At 35.2% G+C, this 26,979-nt stretch overlaps 1 protein-coding gene and 1 long non-coding RNA gene across 3 annotated transcripts in view; one reads left to right on the plus strand and one right to left on the minus strand.

Annotated features, from left to right (window-relative positions):
- The window catches only part of LOC128201606 (uncharacterized), a 91,456-nt gene that overhangs the window by 21,722 nt on the left and 42,755 nt on the right, over positions 1 to 26,979 (plus strand). The gene's annotated exons all lie outside the window — the stretch shown is intronic.
- Positions 7,576 to 26,479, minus strand: LOC113510510 (protein mothers against dpp). Its single transcript, XM_031907041.2, has 3 exons — positions 25,987 to 26,479; positions 19,782 to 19,943; positions 7,576 to 15,594 (listed from the first exon to the last, which is right to left on the minus strand). The coding sequence occupies exons 1-3, from the start codon at positions 26,092 to 26,094 to the stop codon at positions 14,596 to 14,598; spliced, it is 1,269 nt and encodes a 422-aa protein (XP_031762901.2). The 5' UTR covers positions 26,095 to 26,479; the 3' UTR covers positions 7,576 to 14,595.

The following is a 26,979-nucleotide window of genomic DNA, read 5'->3' on the forward strand; positions in this document are numbered from 1 at the left end:
AACTGAGATAATAAAATAAAAGACTTTGAAATAAAAACTGCACAATCAGTGAAAGAATGCGCCGTACATTGTGGCGTCTACACTCTACAGCCCCCGGACACGCCCACGACATCTCGAGAGATCTTTACGAGATGCAAGGCCAAGTGCGACCAGTTCACTATATACACCAAGGGCTAGACATGTCTGGATGCAGACATATCCTATTTCTTTTTTTTTTTTTACTGGGAACAAGTGTTTGATACAGTGACTTTTTTTTTATACGACTTAGAATGGAAAAACAAGCTAACGGCCCACCTGATGGAAAGTGGTAACCGTCGCCTATACACATGAGCAGTACCATGGACATAACAGTGTACACTGTTTCACCCATGATACCCCCCATGCGTTGCCATTCCTGAGGACTCAGGTTTTATTTCTCTGTACCCAATAAATTCACGCCATATACCACCCTTCAAACCGAAACACAGCCATGCAAACACAACTGCTTCATGGTTGAAACATGAATGGGACAAAGGTACCCAAGCAATCGACTTTTGTACAAAGTCTATAAATTTAGAAGGTTAGACACCTTCTCACTCTTTGTCCTTTCTAAAAATGCTTTTTTTTCATTCCTTTAATGGCAATTGGTCGTTATTTTTATGACCAATTCCGCCAGCTTCATAGATAAGGGGCTCGTACTGGATATGAAAAATATATAGGAGTTGTGTTTGCATGGCTGTGTTTCAGTTTGAATGGTGCGATATGACAGTGAATTTACAGAGTATAGAGGAATAACACCTGAGTCGTCAGGAATAGCAACGCTTGGAGAGTATAATGGACGAAACAGTATACTCTGTTATGTCCATGGTACTGCTCATGTCTATAGGTGACGGTTACCACTTTCCATGAGATAGGCCGTCAGTTTGTCATTCTAAGTTGCATAAAATAATATTTAATATTATGTGAGCACATTAATTTAAATTAAATTAAATCCTAACCAAATGGCTCCCGCTGTAAATCAGCGCTGTAGCTACTCGGCTGCAGCATAACGCTGAGCGGGGACCAATTCAGCAAACATTACGTAATACATTCACCTCCTGTATTAGTTATTTTACTCTGTATGAACATTTTTTGTAAGTGTAACATTGTTTACTGAATAATTTTTTTTTATTGGATGAAAATGGAATGGTAACCCCGCCTGCGCTAACGGGATACGCTGGCGGGGCACCAGTGAAGGGTGATAGATGAGAATGAAAACAGGCCAGTTAGCCCATCATGATGAATTCATCTGGAATTAACTATGATAGTTTCCAGGGAAAACCACGAAGAGGTCGACCTGGTTGGGTATTATGCTAGCAGTGGGATTCTTAGTCTCAATTACTAACAATCCCTTTCCCCCCTGAATAAACTATTATTATTATAGATTATCATACAGACTGGAATAGCAAAGTTATACTCAAGAACTAAACAACCTTCTTACTCGCGCCTTTTTAGGTCATTAACACAATATAATACGGGGTGTAAGGGATTGTTAGTGATCAGGTCTAATAGCACCATTGCTGGCAATATAACTTTCAGATCGACCTCCATGCGGTTCCCCCTGGAAACCATCATTATTCTTGTCGAATTCATCACTGGTGCCCCGCCAGCGTATACCGATAGCGCAGGCGACGTTACCATTCCATTGTCACCCATTAAAAAAAACATACACAATGTAATATTGTTATTGAAAGTATTCAATATCATATCGTCACAGTCGTAGAATACCGACGGATCTTTATATGTAATCTTTGTCAGATCCGTCAGTATTCTACGACTGTGACGATATCGTTGTATACATACAATTAATAATAAAATAAATAGATAGTATTTATTAGACTTCAATTCCATTTAGTCTTGTTATCGTCTAAAAATGAAAATTCCTTTCAATTTTGTTTTTTTTTTTAATCTTTTTTATTTAGAGGCTTTTATCCTATAAGGATATGTCAGCCGCATCATACCCTAATTTTAAAAAATAACTTACATTTTTTTTTACAACACAGGGGGCAAACGAGCATGCGGCTCACCTGATGGTAAGTGACTACCGCCGCCCATGATCACCCACAACACCAGCGGCATTGCAGGTGTGCTGCCGGCCAAACTTAAAACATTGATACATAAATAAATAATACATAATATCTTAGTAGTCTATTTAATAAAGGGAATTATTGATACAAAAATATATGTGAGTGTGGTACTGCGAGTATATTTGAAAATAAACCAATCTCCTGTCTATTGAGACTATATTGTTACCGAATATAAATTTAAAGGATCATATCCCCTGGACTATAATATAATGCGACCATAGATCATGCGACATATCGTACGAGTATTAGGTATGTTCTCGTTTCATGTACCATACATATTTGTGGGTGGTCATAATCTTTTGTCTGTATGCATACTATGAACATTCACATCGCATTGCTACGTTTTTCTCAGTGCATATATTATAATGTCTTTATAGTAAAAAAAAAAAACCACTGAACATATTGAACAGCGCCATCTAGGTCCAAACTTAAATTTATATATAGAACAGCGCCATCTAGGTCCAAACTTAAATTTATATATTAAACAGCGCCATCTAGGTCCAAACTTAAATTTATATATGTTACAGTCAAAACTCTTTACCAGTCAAAAGTACTATTGACTAGCAAAATCAATCAAAAATACTTTTTTTTATACAACTTAAAATGGCAAACAAGCTGACGGCCCACCTGATGGAAAGTGGTAACGTCGCCTATAGACATGAGCAGTACCATGGACATAACAGAGTATACTGTTTCACCCATTATACCCCCTATGTGTTGCCATTTCTGAGGACTCAGGTGTTATTTCTCTGTAGCGTATAAATTCACTGCCATATCTTATCCGTCAAACCGAAACTGGCTGTGTTTCGGTGCAAACACAACTGCTTCACGGTAGAAACACGAATGGGATAGCGGCTTGGGAGGCTTATGTCCAGCAGTGAACAGTTATAGATTGATATGATGATGATAATGATGATGATACTAATACTAATATACAAAGATATTTTGGAAAATTATTGAATGGATTTTGACAAAGAAGTTTGTACCAAACAGCCTTACGCCCATTTGATACAAAGTGGTAGGTAACTCTCGTCTATAAACATGAATAGGTACGTAGAATATACGGTGACGTTCATAAGGCCCCATATACTGCGATACCTACATGCATTGCCATTCCTGAGGACTATGGTGTTATACCTCCATATCCTGTTATTTCATTGCCATATCCCATATTTCAAAAGTCCTTATTTATAAGGGATAATGATATATAACACCTTCCTAAAAACATTAAAAATCAGTTGAAGGTCAGTGAGAGTAGGCACCTACTTCCGGCTTGCGCTTGCGCACATTGTGACTCATTTCTTATAATAATAACTTCACGTAATCGGGGCATTTACGTTCACAGAACAAACTAAGGGCTTGTCCTTGAGTAAAATGCCCCGTTGCCACTAACTTGAGTGCGGGTTGCAATATAATTTTATAAAATACTAGTTGTTACTGGCGACTTTGTTCACGTGACCGGATATGTTTGACTGGGCTAGCGAGTAGTCTTAGATCATATAGATAGAGTGCCCCCATAGAAATGCTTCGAGAAAAACGGGTCAACTTTTTCACACAATTTTACATGATAAATAGTTATGAGTGATTCCTTTATAACTTCTATATTTATTTTGTCTTATAATTTCTGCATCTTTTAATGCGTAAATACTCATTTTATTTATTAAATAATACGTCAATATATATATTTTAAATACTGATAAAAAATACGAGTTAGCTAATTTGCCAATTAGCTGACAAAAAGTTTTTGAGTCTTAATGCTCTATCCACGTAATCTAAGCAAGTATTTTAATTATTTAATACACGTAGAAGATCAGGTAATGTACGCAGCATGTTTAAAGAAAGTAAATTGCATTAAGAAGGAATAAAATTAATTTTCTAAGGGCCCTTTTTGTTCTAAGGAAAAAATATCTAAGGATTCTTAGACATTAATAACTACCGAACGTAGCAGCTTAGCTGTTATCAATATACTTTATCAGGTCCACCTCCTCGTAGTCCTTTCTGGAAACCATCGTGCTGAATTTCAGGTATTTCATCATGATGGGCTAACTAACTATGCTTTTCTCACCTATCATTCCTCACTGGTGCCCCGCCAGCGTATACCGCTAACACAGACGGTGTGGGGGAAAGGGATTGTTAGTAATGGAGACTGAGAATCCCATTGCTAGCAATATACCCAACCAGGTCGACCTCCTCGCGGTTCCCCCTGGAAACTATCATGGTTAAGTCTTGATGAATTCATCATGATGGGCTAACTGGCCTGTTTTCATTCTCATCTATCACCCTTCACTGGTGCTCCGCCAGCGTATCCCGTTAGCGCAGGCGGGGTTACCATACCAATTTCACCCATAAAAAAAAAACACAGGCGGAGTTACGATTCCATTATCATACATTAAAAAAAAAACTCAGTAATAATAAAAAATACACAAAAGCTCCCTTTGATAAAGATGATCTGCAAGGGGGGAAGGGGACTGTTACTAATGGGGTTTAATTCATTGCTAACAATAAATCCTATTAAGTCGACCTCCACGCGGTTCCCCTTGGAAATCACGATGATTAATTCCTTTGGAATTCATCACAATGGGCCAACTGACCTGTTTTCATCCACTCCTATCATCTCTTACTGAAGCCTCGCCAGCGTATACAATAATACGTAATAGCACAGGTAAGATTACCGTTTTATTTTCATCCAAAAAAAGTTGACCAGCATTTTGTAATTATGGAGTAATATTCCTTCTACAGGGATAAGACGTCCCCAATAATGGGACGTTTATGGTGGTATGGTAATTATAACCTAAATTAGATAATTACATAACAAAACAGTCGAACGATTTTCACCGTATTGCGTCCACGCTGCGTCGGCCATGACACCTGCCGCCATTTGTATGCACGGGGCGACGCGACGGCCCGCAATAAATTGCATATTATTACATCGCCATTGTTTCACATCCTTTAGCAATTATATATTGAGAGGTCCATTTCTAGGACTTGAGAAATTTAGCAAATAACAATAATGTTACTTACCTACATGATAAAATAAACAATTTGCGAATACCGTATAATGAATATAAGTTTCCCGTAGATGTGCCTTTTACATACACACATACATATCTGTCACGCCTGTCTCCCATTAGGGTAGGCAGAAACAATGGAACGCCAAATGCTTCGATTCAAACAAACCTCTTTCGCTTCCTCCACATTCATCAATCTTTTCATACACGCTCGCCGGTTACGGGTACTTTTAATTTGGCCCTTCTTTAGGACGTCGCCTATTTGGTCAACATACGTTCGTCTAGGGCGGCCCCTACCGACATCTCCATTCATTCTTGCTCAATAAATCTCTTTCGTAATTCTTCTTTCATCCATCCTCTCCAAATGGCCAAACCAACGCAACATTGCTTTTTCGATTTTTGTCACTACATCGTCTTTCAGTCCACACTTCTCTCTAATCACACTGTTTCTTACTCTATCTTTTAATGTAATCCCACACATACTTCTCAAAGCTCTCATCCCTACAGCATTTATCTTACTTTCATGCTTCTTCTGCCATACCCACGTTTCGCTTCAAGGCAAGGCGAACTTTGTTCGATACAATTTTACTTTGTGTGCCTTTTAAAACATCATTAAAGTTTAACTGCGGTTGCCAACTCGCCTACTAAGAGAGGCAACTACTGGCAACCCCCATAAGAGGTGGGGGACCTCTTATGGTGAAGCCTATTTTCCGCAGTGGACAGTTAATGTCTGGCACTTTTTTCGTTAACGGCTTTCTACTGGATATCTGAACCACATCAGCGCGGGGGAATAGGGATTGTTACCATTGCTAGCAGTACACCCTATCAGGTCGATCTCCACGCGGTTCCCCCTGGAAAACTATGTAATTAATTCTAGTGAAATTTGTCACGATGGACTAACTGACCTGCTTTCATCGTCACCTATCATCCCTCACTGGTGACTCGCCGGCGTATACCGATAGCGCGGGTTACTATTCCATTGTCATCCGTTAAGAAATACATCAGCGCTGGGGGAAGGGAGGACTTGGTTAGTAACGGAAAATAGCTGTTCCATCACTAAATCATGCCAGGTTTGAATACTATTTTTTTATACGATTTAGAATGGCAAACAAGCTGACAGGCCACCTGATGGAAAGTGGTAACCGTCGCCTATAGACATGAGCAGTACCGTGGACATAACAGAGTATACTGTTTCGCCCATGATACCCCCCATGCGTTGCCATTCCTGAGGACTCAGGTGTTATTCCTCTGTACCCTGTAAATTCACGCCACTTAAATACTCATCTACCTGTAGACATAATTGGCCCTCAATTTGACTATATCATTTTGTAAAAACGCATATATGAAGGTAAAAATTTGCTATAATATTAGTAGGGTAGGTGACGTTTGAAATAAATTCGAATAGATCGATTGGAGACGTTTCGCACTCTAGGATTGCAACACTCCCACTAGGGTCGGGATGTCGCCTTGCGGGAGGCACACCCTACATATGACCCTAGGAGGTGTGCGCACGTATCCGTGCCCTCCTGTGATGGTAGAGTGGGAGGGATATTCCCAACCCTAACTAAGAGAGGAGGCCTGCCCTACACCACCTACAGGGCGGGCCGTTGCGTTGGATACTCGGTAGTCGTACAAACGGGAACCCGGGATCCAACATAAGCGCCTCGAGGTACGTCGTGTGGTTTTTAGTGGGTACGAATCCCACACACCCCAGCTGCCCTCCCTCCGGCAGGTGGGACGGTCTTGCTGAAGATTTTCCACACGTCAAACAAAAAAAAGGATTGCAACACTAGCGCCATAATGGCTCCATATTGTTCTAATAAATGCATATTAGTGTCACTTGCATATGCAAACGATTACAAACCGATCACAATTCTAACCTAATTTCTATTTGTTTCATGAATGCAGTACAATCCATACTAGTTTCCAAAGTAGACCCGACGATCATAGTTTTTACTCGATGATAATGAATTGGTAACCCCGTCTGCGCTATCGGTATACACTGGCGGGGCACCAGTGAGGGATGATAGGCGAGAATGAAAGGGCAGGTCAGTTAGCACATCGTGATGAATAGATCTGTAATTCAGCAGGATAGTTTCCAGGGGGAACCACGTGGAGGTCGACCTTACTAACAATCCCTTCACCCCATATGATCATAATATTACAACAAATCTAATTTAATTTTAAACTCTAAACTTTCGTGCGTCCCACCAAACTGTTTATAATTACTCCTCTCCACCCAAAGGTTGCCTGGAAGAGATCGCTCTTAGCGATAAGGTCGCCCATTGTTTTCTCATTGTGATTATTTCTTGTAATTATTTATATTTATAATAAGTTTACTATTGTAATCTTTTGGAGGAAACAATAAAGAGTATCTATCAATTTTTAGAGGAATCCATTGTTTTCTAAAAATTTTGATTAATGGGTAAGGAAAATAATTAGAACAAAAAGAAAAACCAACATTCTCAATAAAAGAACTTTATTACTAAACGGAGAGAAAAATACACTAAAAAAATTACACGATCAATGGCAGCTATACTTTTACGCCTAACTTATTATACTCGAGCGAAAGGAAACATCGGACATCTTGAATTTTAATAACATTTTTAAATAGTTTGGAAGCCAAGCCAATATGCCAATAACACTTTTTTTTTCAATATTTTAAATTCCGAACGATTTCTTTTTAAACAGTTGTTGAGGTTAAGAAAATTTATACAATTTATTGTTGTATATTGTTTAATTTTATCATATAAAGAGTTATTAGCAGATTTTTGATTACAAATAATTTATTAAAAACATAATTAGATAATTTTTACATTTTTTTTTTATATATTTCAACAAATGATTTGAACCAAATATGTATTTAAAATCCAGAAGTTATGAGTCCTTCACACAAAATACCTATTTAAATATATTCATAATATTCTGTTGTTAAAATTCACGTTAATTGTGCTGCAAGTAAATTAATATAATAATGAAATATAATTAACATGAGTAATATAAAACGGTTTAAAATAAAAAGCTAAAAACCTAACAAGGAGTAAAGGAAACATTGCAATTTTTAAATACATCTCACACTTGGCTCCCAAGTATTTTTTTTTTTCTTATTTATAAATCCAACACTGACACAACACATACAGCCAAATCTCACAACTTAAAGCAATTCGGGCTTGGTAGTTTATATTACGGTACAATATACATTTGAGTTAAAATTACATTAAAATTAAATAGATCTTTATTTTCTGAAGTTTTTTTTTTTTTATTTAGAGATAAATTTGAAAAATACTATCATAGAATCAACCCCAATTTTGTTATTCAATGGATTTCCATGTACTATTTAATTTGATTGCATTGGACTGGATTGCTTTAATCCATGCTTTAGTCAAATGTCTTCCATTTTTTTTTTTTTGTTCTCGTAGAAACTACTATAAGATTTATATAGAAATATTTCGCAAAAACTACTGTGTTTTCTAGGCTTAGAACATACACGTATATTTTAATAGATATTTGGCAAAGTCATGCCCATATCATTTTTATAAATCATGTAGAATTAACAATTTCTTTTTATACAACTTAGAATGACAAACAAACTGACGGCCCACCTGATGGAAAGTGGTAACCGTCGCCTATAGACATGAGCAGTACCATGGACATAACAGAGTATACCGCCTCGCCCATAATACCACCCATGCGTTGCCATTCCTGAGGACTCAGGTGTTATTCCTCTGTACCCAGTAAACTCACGCCATATCCCACCCTTCAAACCGAAACACAGCCATACAAACACAACTGCTTCACGGTTAAAACATATTACAATATAAACAATTTATAAAGATAGTAAGCACAAGAATTTCAAATCCTAAGTAACTACACCGTTCAGAATCGACAGAATTATCCATGGACGATACAAACAAAATTGTGAAGAAAACTACCAAACCCGAAAACCTTACAAAACCATCCTAAAAGGAAACAACAGTTCGTCATAAACCTATGTTTATGTCTATACATATAAACATATATACGCTTACAGTATATACACACAGTGACCAACACTTAACAAGTTTTTTTTTCATGTCTCAATGCGCTCTCAGTACATAATAATTCCTTTACTCTATGGTCATACATATACATACTTAAATTATGAATATACAGACATTCAAGAAAAAATACCCGATTTTTAATGTTAAAAAATGACCTCATTTTTTAACATTAAAAATAGGTACTCACATCCGCTTAAAAACTGCTGTTGAATTAAAAATCAAATATGTAAAAATTCTTAAAAAAAAAAGCTTGAGGAAAATGTTGTATGCCATAACTAAAATAAATTTTACAAATGATACGTTTTGAAAATAATACAGAAGCAAAATTCATGTTTTTACTCATGTATATGACATATATGTGTATATATATACATATGTATCAATACACATATTTTTTTTGTTTTATACAACTTACAATGGCAAACAAGCTGACGGCCCACCTGATGGAAAGTGGTAATCGTCGCCTATTGTTTATAGGCGACGATGAGCAGTACCATGGACATAACAGAGTATACTGTTTCGCCCATGATACCCCCCATGCGTTGCCATTCCTGAGGACTCAGGTGTTATTCCTCTATACCTGTAAATTGACTGTCATATCCCACCCATCAAACCGAAACACAGTCATGCAAACACAACTGCTTCACGGTTGAAACACGATTGGGACAGAGGTACCGAAGCAATCGACTTTTGTACAAAGTCTCCCTCTGGTAAATATTAAACTTGTTAAAATGGCTATACATATTTGGTAAAAGTTTTGTGTCACTTTATTATACATATATAAATTGTGGACTATTTCATTCCTCAATCACTTGATAAATGTTAAAGAGTAAGATAGAAATAGAAATAAAAGACGAAAGAAATTTTATATACGTACTATTTTCCTTTCATATTTTTTTTGCAAAAATAGAGAGAATAACTAACTATTTTTGCGTGGCAACTGCGCCATATCCATTGATATATCCTTATATGTGAATAGATGAGAAATGGCAAGAGTAGAGGATGCCAACAAAGATGGGAAGACCTAACTCACAGCTAGACATGTTTGAAGAAGGGTAGCGCGTGACAGACCCCAGTGGAAATTGTTAGAGGCCTATGCTAAGGGGAAAACTGAACTTAGGGGCATATTGTGACAAACAAGATGTACTAAGAAGTTCAGAATATATATATATATATATATATATATATATAAATGGATATGGCGTATCTATATATGAATACTAAAAGTACTTTTTTTAGGTCAGAAATACACATGTAAAAAAATCCGGGTATTTTTTCTTAACGGCCTGTATAATAAATTATTGTATACAGGGTTACTTTGAATATTACAATACAATTATCTAATGAAGACATTAAAAATATTTGAGACATACTCCTAAGACTTTTTTTTATTTTTAATGTCTTTAAGATTTCCAAAAAAAAAATCCATTTCCTCAGCCACCTCTCTGCCCACTAACAATTAATTACAAGAACTCTTATTTTAATATATTCACTTGCATTTTTCGCATTTTAATACCATCGCTACTTTTTTTTTAATATTCAAAAACCAACACATTCGGGAACATTAATTATCAGATTGAAAATTTTAATTTTCCAATAAACGCCACAAATTTGACACCACTCTTAATGGAGATGGGAAAGGAAGTTAAAAAAAAATTGCCATCGGACTGCATTCCTTCCGTGGTGTAAACGTAATATGAATGATATCAAAAACAGACCGATATCTATGCATTGAACATGGATTGAGACAAAAAAAAGAGATCATTTATTTTAATACCACCCATTCTAAATAGATATCTATATTAATTTCAATCGCGTTATTTATTTTTATATTATCTATTGAATAACCAATATATTTGTTATTGGGCCATTATATAGATTTTGTATGCACAATATATAGGTATTCGTAGGTGTGGGTAACCATAACTGGGAACGCAGTCGGCCTGTACAACCGATAGCTGCTAGTTCAAACCCGTCAGAACTAACCGCGAGAACAATTTTTCAATCTAATATTTACCTTTCCAATTTCCCTTAAAACGGTCGATAGATTTTGAGATTTTTAACAAAACTTGGACTAGTGCAGTTATAATTAATGTTTGTAAATAACCCTGTATATTAAGTTACATTATGTTCTATACAGCTATATATATATTCATTTAAAATACTCATGTCAAATAGCTAAATATGTTTTTTTTTTCAATATATTTTTTTTGACATGCAAAAACCATTTAATATCAGAGAAAACCCGTGACGGTTTCATACATTGACAAATGTATAATAAGGCTTCATTTGTTTAATATTACACTTACAGTCAAATTATAGAAAAATGCAATAATTAACTTGTCCGTTTATAAATACTAGATTTTATTTAAAAAAATAAAATAAAAATAAAGGTAAGGCATCCGTAGTCGTTCATTTAAAGGCACGAATACGCAACAACAAACCAATAAGTCTATTATAAGGCCAATATTTGAATTAAGATGTATGGCAATATTCTGTGTGGTTCTGTTCAGAGAATTAGAAAAAAAAATATGATTTAAAAGAACTTTGATATGAATATATTTAAATAAAGTTAATTTTGAATTTGGAATTACAGAGAATATTTTTAATAAAAAAAGAAATGACGATTTAAAAGTTCTTGTAAACAAATCCATTCGAATAATTTAAATTTAAATAAAATAAATTGCGATGCCCGATAAAACGGTCTTGTCATTGCTATTAATCGTTGTCAGGTTTAAATAAATTACTTGGTTTTATTTGACAGTTGGCAACACCACTTACGATTTATTGTATGAAATTGGTGCTTTACATTTTTGTTTGCTATCAACAACCAATTTGAAATTTATTTTGACAGTTCGGATTGGAAAATGTGAAATAAAATCAACTAATTGAAATTTCCTCGAAACAAACACACACAGAATCTAAATAATGGACGGTAGTGTACAATATAGGCACATCATCAGGCCTGCAGACTGTAAAACTAGATTTACGTCAGCCTAAATGGTTATTTTGTTTATTGTTTACAATTAGCGAATATCCAAAACTATTTTTATTTAAATAAGTTTATTTAAATATTTTTGTATGAAATATAACCCACTACACACTATTTTATTATTGTAAACGGATCATTGTAATCTTAGTACCATACTTATAAAAAAAAATACATTTTATGTAACATTATTATCAGTATTATTGACTACCTACTACCATGAGTTTTCGATTGATTTTTTTATGTGGCAACTCTGTACTCGATTCGAATTTTAGTTCGCAATGTAACCACCAGAGGCGTTATACAAACATCAATAGATCTAAATGTGAAAACTATACGTAAACCCATAATAGACGTAGTAAGTTAAAAACTTTATTACGGTTATAAATTGTTAAGGCAGTTTTTTAGTCTATGATTCATGCAAAAATAAGACTGCCAATATTTTTTTTTTTACAGATTAAAAAATCGCGGTGAAATATTTTAAACATTTTGGTCTGGTACTCGTTAGGATTATTTATAAATATATGTTTTTTTTTTTTTTTTTTATATATATATATATATATATATATATATATATATATATATATATATATATATATATATATATATATATATATATATATATATATATATATATATATATATATATCAATTGCACTAATATAAGGCAATGGGACACGTTACAGTCGCTCACGATGAGGAACTAAAGCACTCTTAATCAATATTCTGAGATCAATAATATCTTTTATTCTGCACGATGTCCCGATTTGGTTAAGTTATCAACGACGACCGACGAAAGTTGGTTATGTATATATTTTCACAATGCAAAATCACTATTTTCTCATACATTTATGTATTACTCAATTTTTTTCCGACTGAAAATTATCGTTTTATTATAACCCAAAATTTTGAAGAGAAACGAATACTTTTTTTTTTATTTATTTTGTTAAAAAAAAAAAAACAACTAGATATATTTTCACTGATGGCACGATTTCCATAACATCAAACCTATACCAAATGACAACGACGATTTTTGTTGTTTTTGTTGTTGTTACTTATTTTTATATATATTTATATATATATATATATATATATATATATATATATATAACGCTTCAACAAAGCTGGTTGTAAAGCGCTAACACAAACGATGTATGCCTCAAAAACAAATAAACTATACTTTTTAGTTACCGCTCTGTCATTTGGTGTAACAAAATGTATATTTAGGTACATTTTCTAAATTGTAAACTTTAAAATAGAGTACACACATATTGATAATTACAATAATATATATATAAAGAACACATACCTATCTTACGGCTACCCAAAAGCCTTGTAGCTCCAGACTTAGCACATTATATACATATACAGAAATAATATAACTTCTGACATGAAAAATTCAACATTACAGTATCAAAATACTCATGAAATATTTAAAAATAAAATTCAATATTTGTATTTTGCTTCATTCTGATTGGAAACTGGAGTTATTTTTCAAAAATCCGTGTATAGAAGAGCAACTTAACAATAATGTTGCCATACTAAATTATTTGTGTTCAACAAATCTTCTCTTAGTTCACATATGGGACATGTGGGCATTTACAATTGTAACACGCTATATTATAATACAAATTGTATGAAGACACCAATATTCCATTATCTTTTTTTTTTGTTAACCGCAAAAAAAACTGTCTTTCCATCAGTAGATTAAAAAGCGCCCTCTATCTCAAGTTTCCACACTCAATAATGTTTTTTTTTTTTTTGTATATAAATATATACACATTAAAAAAGTATAATAGTATTTTTCTATTACAATCACCAATTTTATTTTATTCACACGTGGATCAAGTAAATTAATCAATAATAAAATTCAGCAACGGAGCTACAAAACTGTCTAAAATACGTTAGTCAAAAATCAAAATTGCATTCTTCGTAACTATACTTACTAGTCTATTCTACACATATTTATGTCTATATATGAAAATTACAGTATATTTGTGTGTATGTCCATTAATATCAATTTCCATTGAATAATTTTCTGACAACATTGTGCTTTGTTGTTCGCCTAAAAAAGAGTTTAGTTTTAACTAAATCCGAATATTCAAAAAGCATTATTTACACAAATAATATCGTTTACCTTGTCATAAACATTACGAGTATAATTAATTCTTAATTATGTCTTTATTATTAAACTAATATATTTTTGTAACTTGGACATTAAATTTGAGCAGCATTAACGGGATACAAATGCCGATTCGTATATATTGGGGGTAGTTACAAAAAAAAAAAAAAGATTGCTGTGAATCTAGCAACACTAGAACAGCAGTCGATTATAAACTCTCTGTAGGGAGAGATGAAAAAAAAAGTGGACACTTGACGTTTGAGATTGGATTTGGGTAATACCAGATATTTCGAAGTACAAAAACGGTGGGGTGTGGGCACGTGTAGTGCAGCTAAGAGACAGACGAGATGGCGTTGTGGGGCGAGCCCATCTGCGTGAGCACCTTGTCGAGCCACTGCAGGGGGCCGTGCAGGTGCACCTCGATCCAGCAGGGCGTCGACGTCACGTCCTGCCGGTGGTACTCCGCCCCCCAGCCTTTTACGAACGACATCCGGATCGTGCACATTTTCGTCAACTCGTATACAGCTTCGAAACCGTGGTTAACGCTCTGCGAGAGCAACTGCGCAAATTCCCTATTGTTGAAAATCTTTAAGGAGCACCCCGGTGGGATCTTACACACGGTGGACGGGTGGAAGCCGTGGTGGTGGTTGCAGTTGCGGCTCTGCACGAATATGGCCGCGTCAGATAGACACTCCGCGTACACTTCCCCCCCTACGTAGTACAGGTGGACCCCCCTCCCTATATGGCGTCTTGTATTCTCTATGGTGGAATTTCTGTTCACGTTGCTCAGCTGACCCAGGCAGAACCTGTCACTGTTATTCGAGGGGTTAGTGAACCCGTCCACCACTACCGAATGGGTGTTACAGTGGAACACTTCGCCAACCCTGCAGTTCAGCTCGTAATACGCTACTGACGCCCAATAAAGAGGTTCTTGGTAAGAAACTGGGGCGACCTCGCCAGGGGGTTCGGTGTCGTCCGAGGGAGGAGAATACGCGGGCGGGGGAGTGTCAGGTAACTCTGAACTGGCAGAAGGAGGGAAGCCTGAGCCCGAATACGAAACATTATGAGGCATGGATGGCTCGGTCGTCCTTTGGAAGGGTAGGAGCGAATGGCCGGGGGCGAACTCGGAATGTCTCGGCACCAGTACTGGGGGTAAGACGGGGCTCTCAACTCTCTTGTAATGATAAGGGTTTATGCATACTTCTTTCTGTTTCGCGCTGAATGGATACTGGCAGATCTCGAGGGGTTTCAACTCGTGATGGCTCTGGAGATCTGGCCAGCGCCACACGCGGCAGTATATTACGTGAGGGAGACCTTTGCGATGAGATACCTGCAATGAAATAAGATTCTTACGATAATTGCCGGAAACAAAAATAAAAAAAACGCATAATACGTGGTCATTTCTTTCGAGATGATGGATCGAATTGTTTTCTTTTTTTTTTATTTTGGTCCAAATAGTCATTACAAAAAAAGAATATAGTTAAATTTTTTTTTTTATACAATATTCAACCCGAAAATTCGTTGTCTATTTTTAATCCAAAGATAAATAAATCAGTTTCATACAGACTTGTTTCTCTGAGTATTCCATGACGTCTATGAGGCTGTAGATGTCTATAGGCGTCTGTTATCGCTTTCTATAGTGTGGGCTGTTAGCTTGTTCGCCATTCTAAATTATAATAAAAAAAAAATACAGAGAGAACAAAAGACTATTCAAAGGTTGTCTGTAAGAGATTGCCCTAGCGATAAGACCGCCTTTTGTACCTTTTGATGTATATATTTTAATCAGTAATGTATTTTACTGTATTTCACTTGAGTTGTTCAATTTTCATTGTATATTTTTATGCATCTGGTACAATAAAGAGTAAAATAAAATAAATACATAAAATAAAGCCGTTACATCCCTCATTCGATATCCGAGTTAAAACAATAGAATATATTGATATGGTAACCGTGGAAAATGGTAACCGTCCCCTATAGACATGAGCAGTAACATGGACATAACAGAGAATACTGTTTCGCCCATGATACCCCCCATGCATTGCCATTCCTGAGGACCAGGTGTTATTTCTCTGTACCTTGTAAATTGCATTGCAAAAAAAAAATGCAAACACAACTGCTTCACGGTAGAAACACGAATGGAACAGAGGTGTTCAACAAGCAAACGACTTTTATACAAAGTCTCTCTCTCTGGTAAGTATAGATAGACAGATACTCTTTATTGTTTCCTCCATAAGATTACAACAGTAAACTTATTATAGAGACAAACATATACAAGAAATAATCATATTGAGGAAATAACATATTTTTTTATTATTTGTTCATTTCATTAATATCTTTTATTTATATACCACTTAATAAATAATTTATTCCATTTTAATGTTTCTCAAACACAAAACATGCTTTTTTTTATACCACTGAGGTGGCAAACAAGCATACGGCCCACCTGATGGTAAGCGGTTACCGTAGCCTACGAACGCCTGCAATACCAGAGGTATTACGCGCGCGTTGCCGACCCTGAAGAAACCTCTTTAACCCCCTTTTGAAGAACCCCATGCTGTAGTCTCTTGGGAAAACCTCGGCAGGGAGCTCATTCCACAACCTGAGTGTTCGTGGGAGGAAACATCTCTGAAACCGCGCAGTACGCGACCATTGAGGTTGTAGCTGTGGTTACTTCTAAATGTAAGAACAGTTAGACCTAAATCCACTAGTGTATTGTATTGAAATGCTTCGCTGTATCTTATATTGGTAATCCTATAAATAAATAGCAGTCCACAGTATTTCTTAATATGATAAAATGCAATAATTAGAAAAAAAAAACATCTATTTATGAATAAAATATAATGAATAATCACTAATACAAACACGTTAGGCTCACAATAACAACATATACACCGCATAAACAAACAGATAATAGACTTGTTCTTAGGGGGGGAAAGGGATTGTTAGTGATGGAGATTGAGAATCCCATTACACACAATATACCCAATTCACCAGGCATTTTCGACTTTCGCGGTTTTTTACAATTGAAACTATCATTTTTAATTCCTGATGAATTCATCATGATGTGCTAACTGGCCACCCCTTCCTTTTCCATGTTTTCATTCTCATCTATCACCCTTTCTTTTCACCTGGTGCTCCGCCAGCGTATCTCGACTGGCGCAGGCAATGGGGTTACCATACCATTTTCACCCATCAAAAAAAAAAAAAAAAAATAGACTTGTTCTATTTATACACATAGCAGGAAGTCTCTAGCGCCATTCTGCCTGTGCGCCTGCGTCGATCCGTTACACACAAGAACCGTTACATGAAAATTCACGATTTCCTTTACTGATTTGCATTTTAATAACGACTTCCATTGGATTTTTTTACAATTGAAAAGAAAAATAGATTTTTAGATTGAAATAATTGTTAACAAAATATCAAATGCAGTGTGGTCCTGGCATAGAATGAGCCACCCCTTCCTTTTCCATCAGTATTGATAAAGTTGATAGTGTGGTCATAGTACAAAATAGGCCACCACTTTCTTTCCAATCAGTGTTGTAAGATTAGATTAGGGAAACTTGATGGTCAAGAGACGAGCAGCAGTGTCCGCCTTTAAACATCACCAAAAGCCTAACTTCGACTGGCAGGGGGGAAAAGGGATTGTTAGCAATGGAGTTTGACAGCCCCATTGCTAGCAATATGCCTCATTAGGTCGACCTCCATGTGGTTCCCCCTGGAAACTATCGTGAACAATTCTTGTTGAATTCGTCACGATGGGCTCGCGTCACGGTAGCGCGGGTGGGGTTGCCATTCCATTATCATACATTAAAAAAAAAACTTCGACTGGCAGTCCGCCTGCCAAACGTGGCAACTACTGGCAAAACTCCCCCTATGGAGAGGCCTATGTTCAGCAGTGAACAATTAACGACAGATATGATGATAATTAAAAATTATACAAAATTAAATCATTTAGTTCCCATTTTTGGTATCATATTATTTCTTTTATGATTGAAGACGACATTTTCCTTTGCAAAACAAAAAAGCTATTGCAAAACACAAGCGCTTTATACACTCATAATTCCACGTTCTAAATTCAAGTCTCAATTGAATGTGTTTGTGAAGATAAATGTTGGGAAATCCATACATACATAACATTTAACAACAACATATGTTTTTTTTTTTGTAGAATTTAGAATGGCAAACAAGCTGACGGCCCACCTGATGGAAAGTGGTAACCGTCGCCTATAGACATGAGCAGTAGCATGGACATAACATAGTATACTGTTTCGCCCATGATATCTCCCATGCGTTGCCATTCATGAAGACTCAGGTGTTACTCCTCTGTACCCAGTAAATTCACGCAATATCCCACCCTTCAAACTGAAACACAGCCATGCAAACACAACTGCTTCACGGTTGAAACACGAATGGGACAGAAGTACCCAAGCAATCGACTTTTGTACAAAGTCTCCCTCTGGTAATCATCCATATCAATATGACAAATTTAAATAATTAATAATTTAATTATATCTTCCAAATAATTATACATTTAGAAGGTTTTATTACCACTACCTCTTATATTTATATGTGAATATGTACTGATACGTAATTTTTGTTAATGTATATGAGATGTAAATATCACGTTCACGCCGGCGCGGGCCACCGGTGGCCCGCGCTAGACTGTCTCATTGGACGATACGTACCACCGGTGGTACGCACTAGTTTGTCTTATCTGGCGGCGCGTACCACCGGTGGCCAGCACTAGACTGTCTCATTGGACGATACGTACCACCGGTGGTACGCACTAGTTTGTCTTATCTGGCGGCGCGTACCACCGGTGGCCAGCACTAGACTGTCTCATTGGACGATACGTACCACCGGTGGTACGCACTAGTTTGTCTTATCTGGCGGCGAGTACCACCGGTGGCCCGCACTAGACTGTCTTTTCTGACGGCGCGTACCACCGGTGGTATTCGATTGTGCTATTAGCATCAATTAGAGCGCCGCCACGCAGCAAAAAAACATTAAAGTCGGCCCCGGCGTGAACGTGATATATATGGAATAAAATATGTGTGTACAGATGTGTATATGTCTAAGTTGATTATGTATCTAAAGTTTATATATTAGTTAATAAGTTAAGTGTCGTATTAACACGAAATAAGAAAAATTCATGCGCCATTTTAACTTAAATAAATATAATGTTGGTCTTATTCAATCTATGTTAGCTGAACATAAACCAGAAATTTTCGAACATCACTCTAAATTATCGATGCCCATTCATTCTTCTCTTTCCGCGTCTAACGAAAGTAGATAAAGCTTTATTTGAGAAATCAGTTCAGGGTACGATAGGGCTAATATACCTGAAGAAGGTAAAAAAATAATAATAAAAATAAAAAAAAAAGATTTGTAAGCAAAAAAGGGTACATGACTTCACGACACAGGTAATCCTAACGTGAAATCTTGGGAACAAATGTAAAATTGTAACATGAATTTTTGATTTTTTATTATGTCTAAATAAAATACATATTAGTTTACCTGTAACCTCCCGTCCAGTGACCTGGGTATGGTGACGCATTTCGACGGTGTGCCGGGACACGAGAGTGCCCGCTCCAACTCCTCGATGGCGCCCTTCCGTTTCTTCAGCTTCTTCACTAGGCTGTCCACTGCTTTCTCTGCCCATTTCTCTTCTTCATCACCCTGTAAAGTAATTTATTGTTTAAGTATTATTCTCCAATAAGCCGACTTCAAATAGATTAGTAGTATAAAGTAAAACTAAAAAAAAAATGATTGAATTAGGACTGATGTAAAATGGGCTAGATTCTAGCGTATTAAATGATATTGTTGGCCGTGTGGTCCCGGCATAGAATAGGCCACCCCTTCCTTTCCCATGGGTGGTGTAGAAACGACTATAGACTGCGAGGAATGGAAATGAGATGGTCCCTCTTAAAACATCTCTAAAGCCTAACTGCGGTTACCAATCCGCCTGCCAAGCGTGGCAACTACTGGCAAAACCCTTCAAGGGAGAGGTTTATGTTCAGCAGTGGACAGTTAAAGGATGATATGATGATGACAGGATGTTTATGTCTTAATTTTATGGTACTATTTGTATTTGCATGGTTATGGAGGAGCGTGACCTTCTAATACAGGTGATAACACTTACTAGAAGGTCACAACAACGATCTTAATATTGTATCAATTTTGTTACGAAATAAATATTTTTTCATTTTTTCATACTAGCCTCTAGAATATTTAATATACTCGTTGATACATAAAAAAAAAAAAACATGTCAACTCCTTCCACTATTATAATAGACATATATGACTATGTTTTGTTTCTAAGTTTTATTTTTAAACGACTTTGTAAAAGGATTTGCCAAACTCGTGATGATCAAACTTGCGACCACCGAAAGTTGATGCCGTATTTTTTTTTAATGGGTGAAAATGAAATGGTAACCCCGTCTGCGCTAACGGTATACACTGGCGGGGACCAAACGACAGAAGATAGGTGACTAATACTATAAGAATTAACCACGATGTTTTCTAGGGGGAACAGCGTGAAGGTCGACCTGATAGAGTATATTGCTAGGAACAGAACTGTTAAACCCCATTACTAATAATCTCTTTTCCCCTACGACGCTGTGTATTAAACCGCTATACCTATCACCAAACTTACAGTTTTTGACAAAATTTACAATATACAAAATATATATATATATATATATATATATATATATATATAATGAGTAGGGATATATGTATATTTACATTATAACATGTATCACATCTCCATATTTAGAAATAATAGAATTTCACCATGCCATCGATCAAACTGTTTATAATTACTCCTCTCCATCCAAAGGTTGCCTAGAAGAGATCGCTCTTAGTGATAAGGTCGCCCATTGTTTTCTCATTGTGATTATTTCTTGTAATTGTTTATATTTATAATAAGTTTACTATTGTAATCTTTTGGAAGAAACAATAAAGAGTATCTATCTATCTATCTATATAATACATTTATACGGATGTTAATAAATATTATACTACATGCAATAGTAAAGTTGTTTATCCGAAAATCTATATCACAAACGTGCAGCCACAACTTCCACGTTGAATGAGATATTTTTATACCTATAGTAGGTTTGTTATTTGCTCGTGAGTCAGTTATGTATTTCTCGGAATGCTGATTCATAAAAAAAAATTTGTTTACTACGTCAGACGTGGGCCATGTGCCGATTTAAAAATCATTTGAAACGGTTTTCTAGGTTTCATTGAAGGCAGAAATTATACTTTATCCATTTTAAAAGATAAGTACAATCTTATTTTTATAATTTTGGAGAATGACAAGCATTGTTAGCAATAAAAGCACATACATGTTTATAATTACTCCTCTCCATCCAAAGGTTGCCTGGAAGAGATCGCTCTTAGCGATAAGGTCGCCCATTGTTTTCTCATTGTGATTATTTCTTGTAATTATTTATATTTATAATAAGTTTACTATTGTAATCTTTTGGAGGAAACGATAGAGTCTCTATCTATCTATATGTCATCGAGGTCCCATCTGGTAACCCAGAGAAATCATCGGGATTAAAATCCGTGTCTAATTAAATATTACATAAAGGCATATTAAGGGACAGAAGGTGGCTGAACCACCCCAAGATGTGAGCGAAGCTTCACAAAGACGTGTCTAAGAATATACATAAACGTTTTTTAAGCCTCTACCCTAAAATAATCCGTTTTTTACGCCACTAACAAAGCAAATTGCCCGTCTGATGGTAAACGGTCACCGTAGCCTATGGACGCCTGCAATATTAAATATGCCAATGACCGTATATTATATCTATGTACTCCATGTATAAGGGGGAAAGGGATTGTTAGTAATGGAGACTAAGAATCCCATTGCTAGCAATATACCCAACCAGGTCAACCTCCTCGCGGTTCCCCCTGGAAACCATCATGGTTAATTCCTGATGAATTCATAATGATGGGCTAACTGGCCTGTTTTCATTCTCATCTATCACCCTTCACTGGTGCTCAGCCAGCGTATCCCGTTAGCGTTTCATCCCATTCCATTTTCACCCATAAAAAAAACCATATAGAACCCACTGAAGACTGGTATCCTTGTTCTATGAGTTTTGCAAAAATATCCATTATCTGTAACGTAAAATTCAAGTTTGCGGGACCAGCTCACACTTGACGTATTTTTTTTTTCTCTCGTGAGTTATATCAACAAGTAATTGATTGAGATTGCTTTAGCGATAAGACCGTCTTGTACTTTCAATTGCTGGTAATCTTTTCCTTTTTCCTTGTAAATTTTTTTTGTCAACACGAGTGCTATAGTTTTAGTAAATAATAATATAATCTACTAGCTGCATCCTGCGGTTTTGCCCACATTAAATGTGTTCCGTTAGGATAAGACCCATCTAACTGTATACCAAATTTTATTTTTGTTGCCAGGATAAAAATCAGTATGTTTGGTAAGTACATAATTGTATTTTCTTCAGACCAATTGAATTAATTTAAAAAAATCCCATTTTAAATTTTATCGTGATGATAACTAGATACCAGTCAACACTTCTTATAATATAGTACAGCTATGTGGAATAAACCCTAGGTTCCCTATATTCTCCCCAGGCCTCTACAAATGGGAAGCTAGGGATCTGGCAAATGCACTTCGAGGTATGTTGTAAGGTTTTTAGTGGTTAAGAGTCCCCACACACCCCTTCTGTCCTCTCTGCGGCAATTAGGACGATCTTTTGAAGATTTTCCACACTTTATAAAAAAAAGTTTCCTATATCCAGCTCGAAATTTTATATAAAATGGGCACACCACCTCACCATATGGTATGGTATAAACACTAATCTAATTATAGATACAACCGTTTATGGGAAAAAAAAATGACATCCACAACAATTGCATTCTTGACGCATAGTTCAGTTGTTTGTCCCATCAATCATCATCATTACTGACATCCAGAGATCTAGATTATTCTACGACTACAGTCAGCAACAAAAGTTAATCTATAAACCACTTATACTTTTCAATAGGAGAAATCAAATAATCTTTATAGATTTAAAAATAATTTTTGAAATAACCAGAGGTTGTCTGTAAAATTGTCCTAGCGATAAGACCACCTTTTGTACCTTTATGTTTATATTTTGATCTGTACTTTATGATAATGTATTTTACCTGTATTTTACCTGACTAATTGTAATTGTATATTTTTGTTTTTTTTTTTTTATAACAGAGGCCAAACAAGCGTGCTGCTCACCCAATTGTAACTACCAACCATCAAACATGAATACACGTAACACCAGAGACATTATAGATGTCCTGCTGGCCTTTAAGAAAGAAACATGACAGCCTTTTGTACCTATTATATATCAAATTAATTTGTTTTTTTTTTTATTGTGAATGGGGTATTACAACTGATGATTAGGTTATCTGTTAGTATCCTACATAATAATAGCTTTTTCCATAAAAAGTTATAACAGTGAGGGTGGTTCTAGAAAAACACTTACACATTGAATTATTGATATACAACAGTACCTTTATATGTATATTTTAATTGTTTATATGACATTGTTTATGTTTTTGGTGCAATAAAGAGAAGAGAGAATAAATAAATAAATATGCTCTTTTCTTGAAGGTCGAGAAAACGATGTCATATCAGTGCAATAAATAGTAAATAAATAAATAAATTCTAAAATGTTGTTTAAATTTTAAAACAGTATTTTATGTGACATTTTTGTCAGTGTCCAGTTTAAATTTCCCGCCATTTTAAGACAAAAGATGTTAACTACTGTAATATGAAAGTTGTCTAATTTTTTTTAGAACACAAAAGGCAAAGGAGCATGCGGCGCACCTGATGGTAAGTGACTATTGCCGTCCATGACAATAGGCAATGGTTTCCATCACATTGGTCGTCACTTTGTTTGCCGTTCTATGACGCATAAAAAAAAAATGTACTCTGTTCCACAAAATATTTAAAGTAAATAACCAATTCAATTATATTGTTTTATATTTTTTACAAGAATAATTTAGATATTTTTTTTTTTTCTTAATTCAATTTTGTTGTTATATATATTTAAGATAAAATATCTAATTGTATTATTTATATTAAAACTATTCCTGTTAAAACAATTAATATAGTTCCTATAATCAGTATTCAAGTTTGTTTACATACTTGTTTATAGAGAATAAAGAATTATTTATATTACTGCCACAGATATAGATTTATATAGTCATGCATTTGTAAATAATATGTCCTTTTATTAATTTTGGGAATTAAAAAAAATATATAAAACAGGTACAAGAGTCTATTTTATTCATTCATTCAAAAAATTAGGGTTCCCAAGAAAAAAAAAGAAGAAAGTATTTAAAAATTGTGATGTTGTGGGATCCCCTAATTTGGTCCCGTCTGTTTGGGGATTTGAGTTTATTTGTTACAACATGACATGTTAACATTTCAACCAAGATTTATAAAACTTGATATACACAGGTATTGAGACAAATGGACAGTTTAGTTAGTCAGTACTTGGAATAAATGAATATTGTTATTTCTATTTATCATCATCATTCCAGCCATTATCTGTTCACTGCTGGACATAAGCCTCCCCCATAAACCGCCACAAGAAAGGGTCCCGAGCCACTTGCATCCACTGAATCCTTGCAAGCCATTTGAGGATGTCACTCCATCTAGTGGAGGGTCATCCTACATTTATTATTATTATAACTGGATATATTATTATAACTGGATATATTATTATAACTATTACTTATCCTGGCCAATCAACACATTCTCTTCAAATTATGCAGCCAGCCCATTGCCATTAAAGAATAATTGTTCACGGGATCAACATCTCATCCTAATGGGATACAAATGCCCACAATTTTTTTTCTTGTTAAACTTTTGCATGCCTGGCTTTGAAGCAGTTACCATTTTTTTTTATACAACTTAGAAGGGCAAGCAAGCTGACGGCCCACCTGATGGAAAGTGGTAACCGTCGCCTATAGACATGAGCAGTACCATGGACATAACAGAGTATACTGTTTAACCCATGATACCCCCCATGCATTGCCATTCCTGAGGACTCAGGTGTTATTCATCTGTACCCTGTAAATTCACTCCATATTCCACCCTTCAAACCGAAACACAGCTATGCAAACACAACTGCTTCACGATTGAAACATACACCATATCCACAATCCCTGATCAATATAATAACTTTACTTTGTTTTTAATATTTTTGATTATAACATTTTTGTTTTTTTTTTTAATTACTTATTATAAATAGTTTTATTTTCAAATTTTGTTCTATGCCAGGTATGTCTCTATTTTATTGTGTTAATATAACAGGCAGTTGAATAAATAGAAAAACAAACATAAACACAGGTTCTTTGTCAGACAATTACAGTAGGGGTGGTACAGGGATAAAAAAAAATATAAGAGAAATATAAAGGTTAAACCTAATACTAACACTTTTTGTGATATGGTTTAATACATGGGAAGCAGGTGTGAGATATTATAAATATATTTCAGTATACATTCCAAAACACAAAGAGTAAAGATAAATATATAAATAATATCATTCTCTATAATCTTTGCCATTATATCAGAATAATACTACAAATATAACAGATTACAATTTACTGATAACTTATTTCTTCAAGGTAAACATACCTATTCTGTTTTTATTTGGAGGTTGTTTATCTACAAAATAGTTTAAAAGATAGAACTAACCTGTTTCCACCCCAGCAATTTTTTAACAGCCGGACTTGTGAACGAAAAAAGGCTGTTCAGGCTGGACATTGGCCCACTGCTGGAAGATTCGCCATCATCCGTGTCCATGGTTACAGATTCTCCGTATGAGTCACCAGTACCGCGGGAACCAGCACCCCGCCAAATGTCGCGGAAATCCTCAATTGGCCATCGATCACAACCAACACTTGGTATTCCCCACGACGACCACTACCTAATTACGACTGCAAACTAGCTATTAGCGTGACACAAGCGTCCATCCGCTTTGCAAATACAAAGTGACCATTAAAACAGTACGATAAAGAACGATACACAATTTTTTTATATCAATTTCACGAATAGATTGTATTGGTTACTTTGCAATGCAAATATTTTTTTGCGGTTGATGGACAGAAAAATTGTTGAATTAGGTCTATAAAATAAAATGAAATAAAACACTTGTCAAATTACACAGCACTCAAAGACAAAACGACAAAAGATGAAGAATTTAGACAGATTATAAATGATTGGAGTTGCCATAGAATAAAAATATATGAATTTATAATGCAAAGAAGTAAAAAACATAGTAACCCGTATGTTAAAGTGAGATAGATAAACAAGAAAGTCCACGTACACTGTATAAATTCCAAAAGATTAGACGGAATTACAAAAAATATTTTCTAATTAATATTGTTTTTATTATTCCCAAAGAGGGTTGACATCAAACAGGCGGCCGGTCGTAAAACTATAAACCAAATTCTTTAATAATATGGTTAAAACCATATTACGCCGACCCCAAATAATAATTGAAATAAGGATAGGAAGATGATGATTGTTTTATACTCACATCACGGTAGTTTACAATGTTGTACATTTCATGAATGAGATATTTGTTATCGCTATATATTAGGAAATCAACCGTAAATAACTCGTGCATAAAATGTACACAATTCTAAATATTATAGAATTTTTAAATATAATTAAAGTTTAAATGCA

This window comes from Galleria mellonella, unplaced genomic scaffold (assembly GCF_026898425.1).
Source record: "Galleria mellonella isolate WM207_F2 unplaced genomic scaffold, CSIRO_AGI_GalMel_v1 utg56, whole genome shotgun sequence".
NCBI classification, from domain to species: Eukaryota; Metazoa; Arthropoda; class Insecta; order Lepidoptera; family Pyralidae; genus Galleria; species Galleria mellonella.

Excerpts from the sequence above, each read along its gene's own strand:
- LOC113510510 (XM_031907041.2), bottom strand. The coding sequence starts at position 26,094 with ATGGACACGGATGATGGCGAATCTTCCAGCAGTGGGCCAATGTCCAGC. Across the intron at positions 19,944-25,986 it reads AATTGCTGGGGTGGAAACAG|GGTGATGAAGAAGAGAAATG; the intron begins GTTAGTTCTATC and ends ATTACTTTACAG. Across the intron at positions 15,595-19,781 it reads CACTGGACGGGAGGTTACAG|GTATCTCATCGCAAAGGTCT; the intron begins GTAAACTAATAT and ends ATTTCATTGCAG.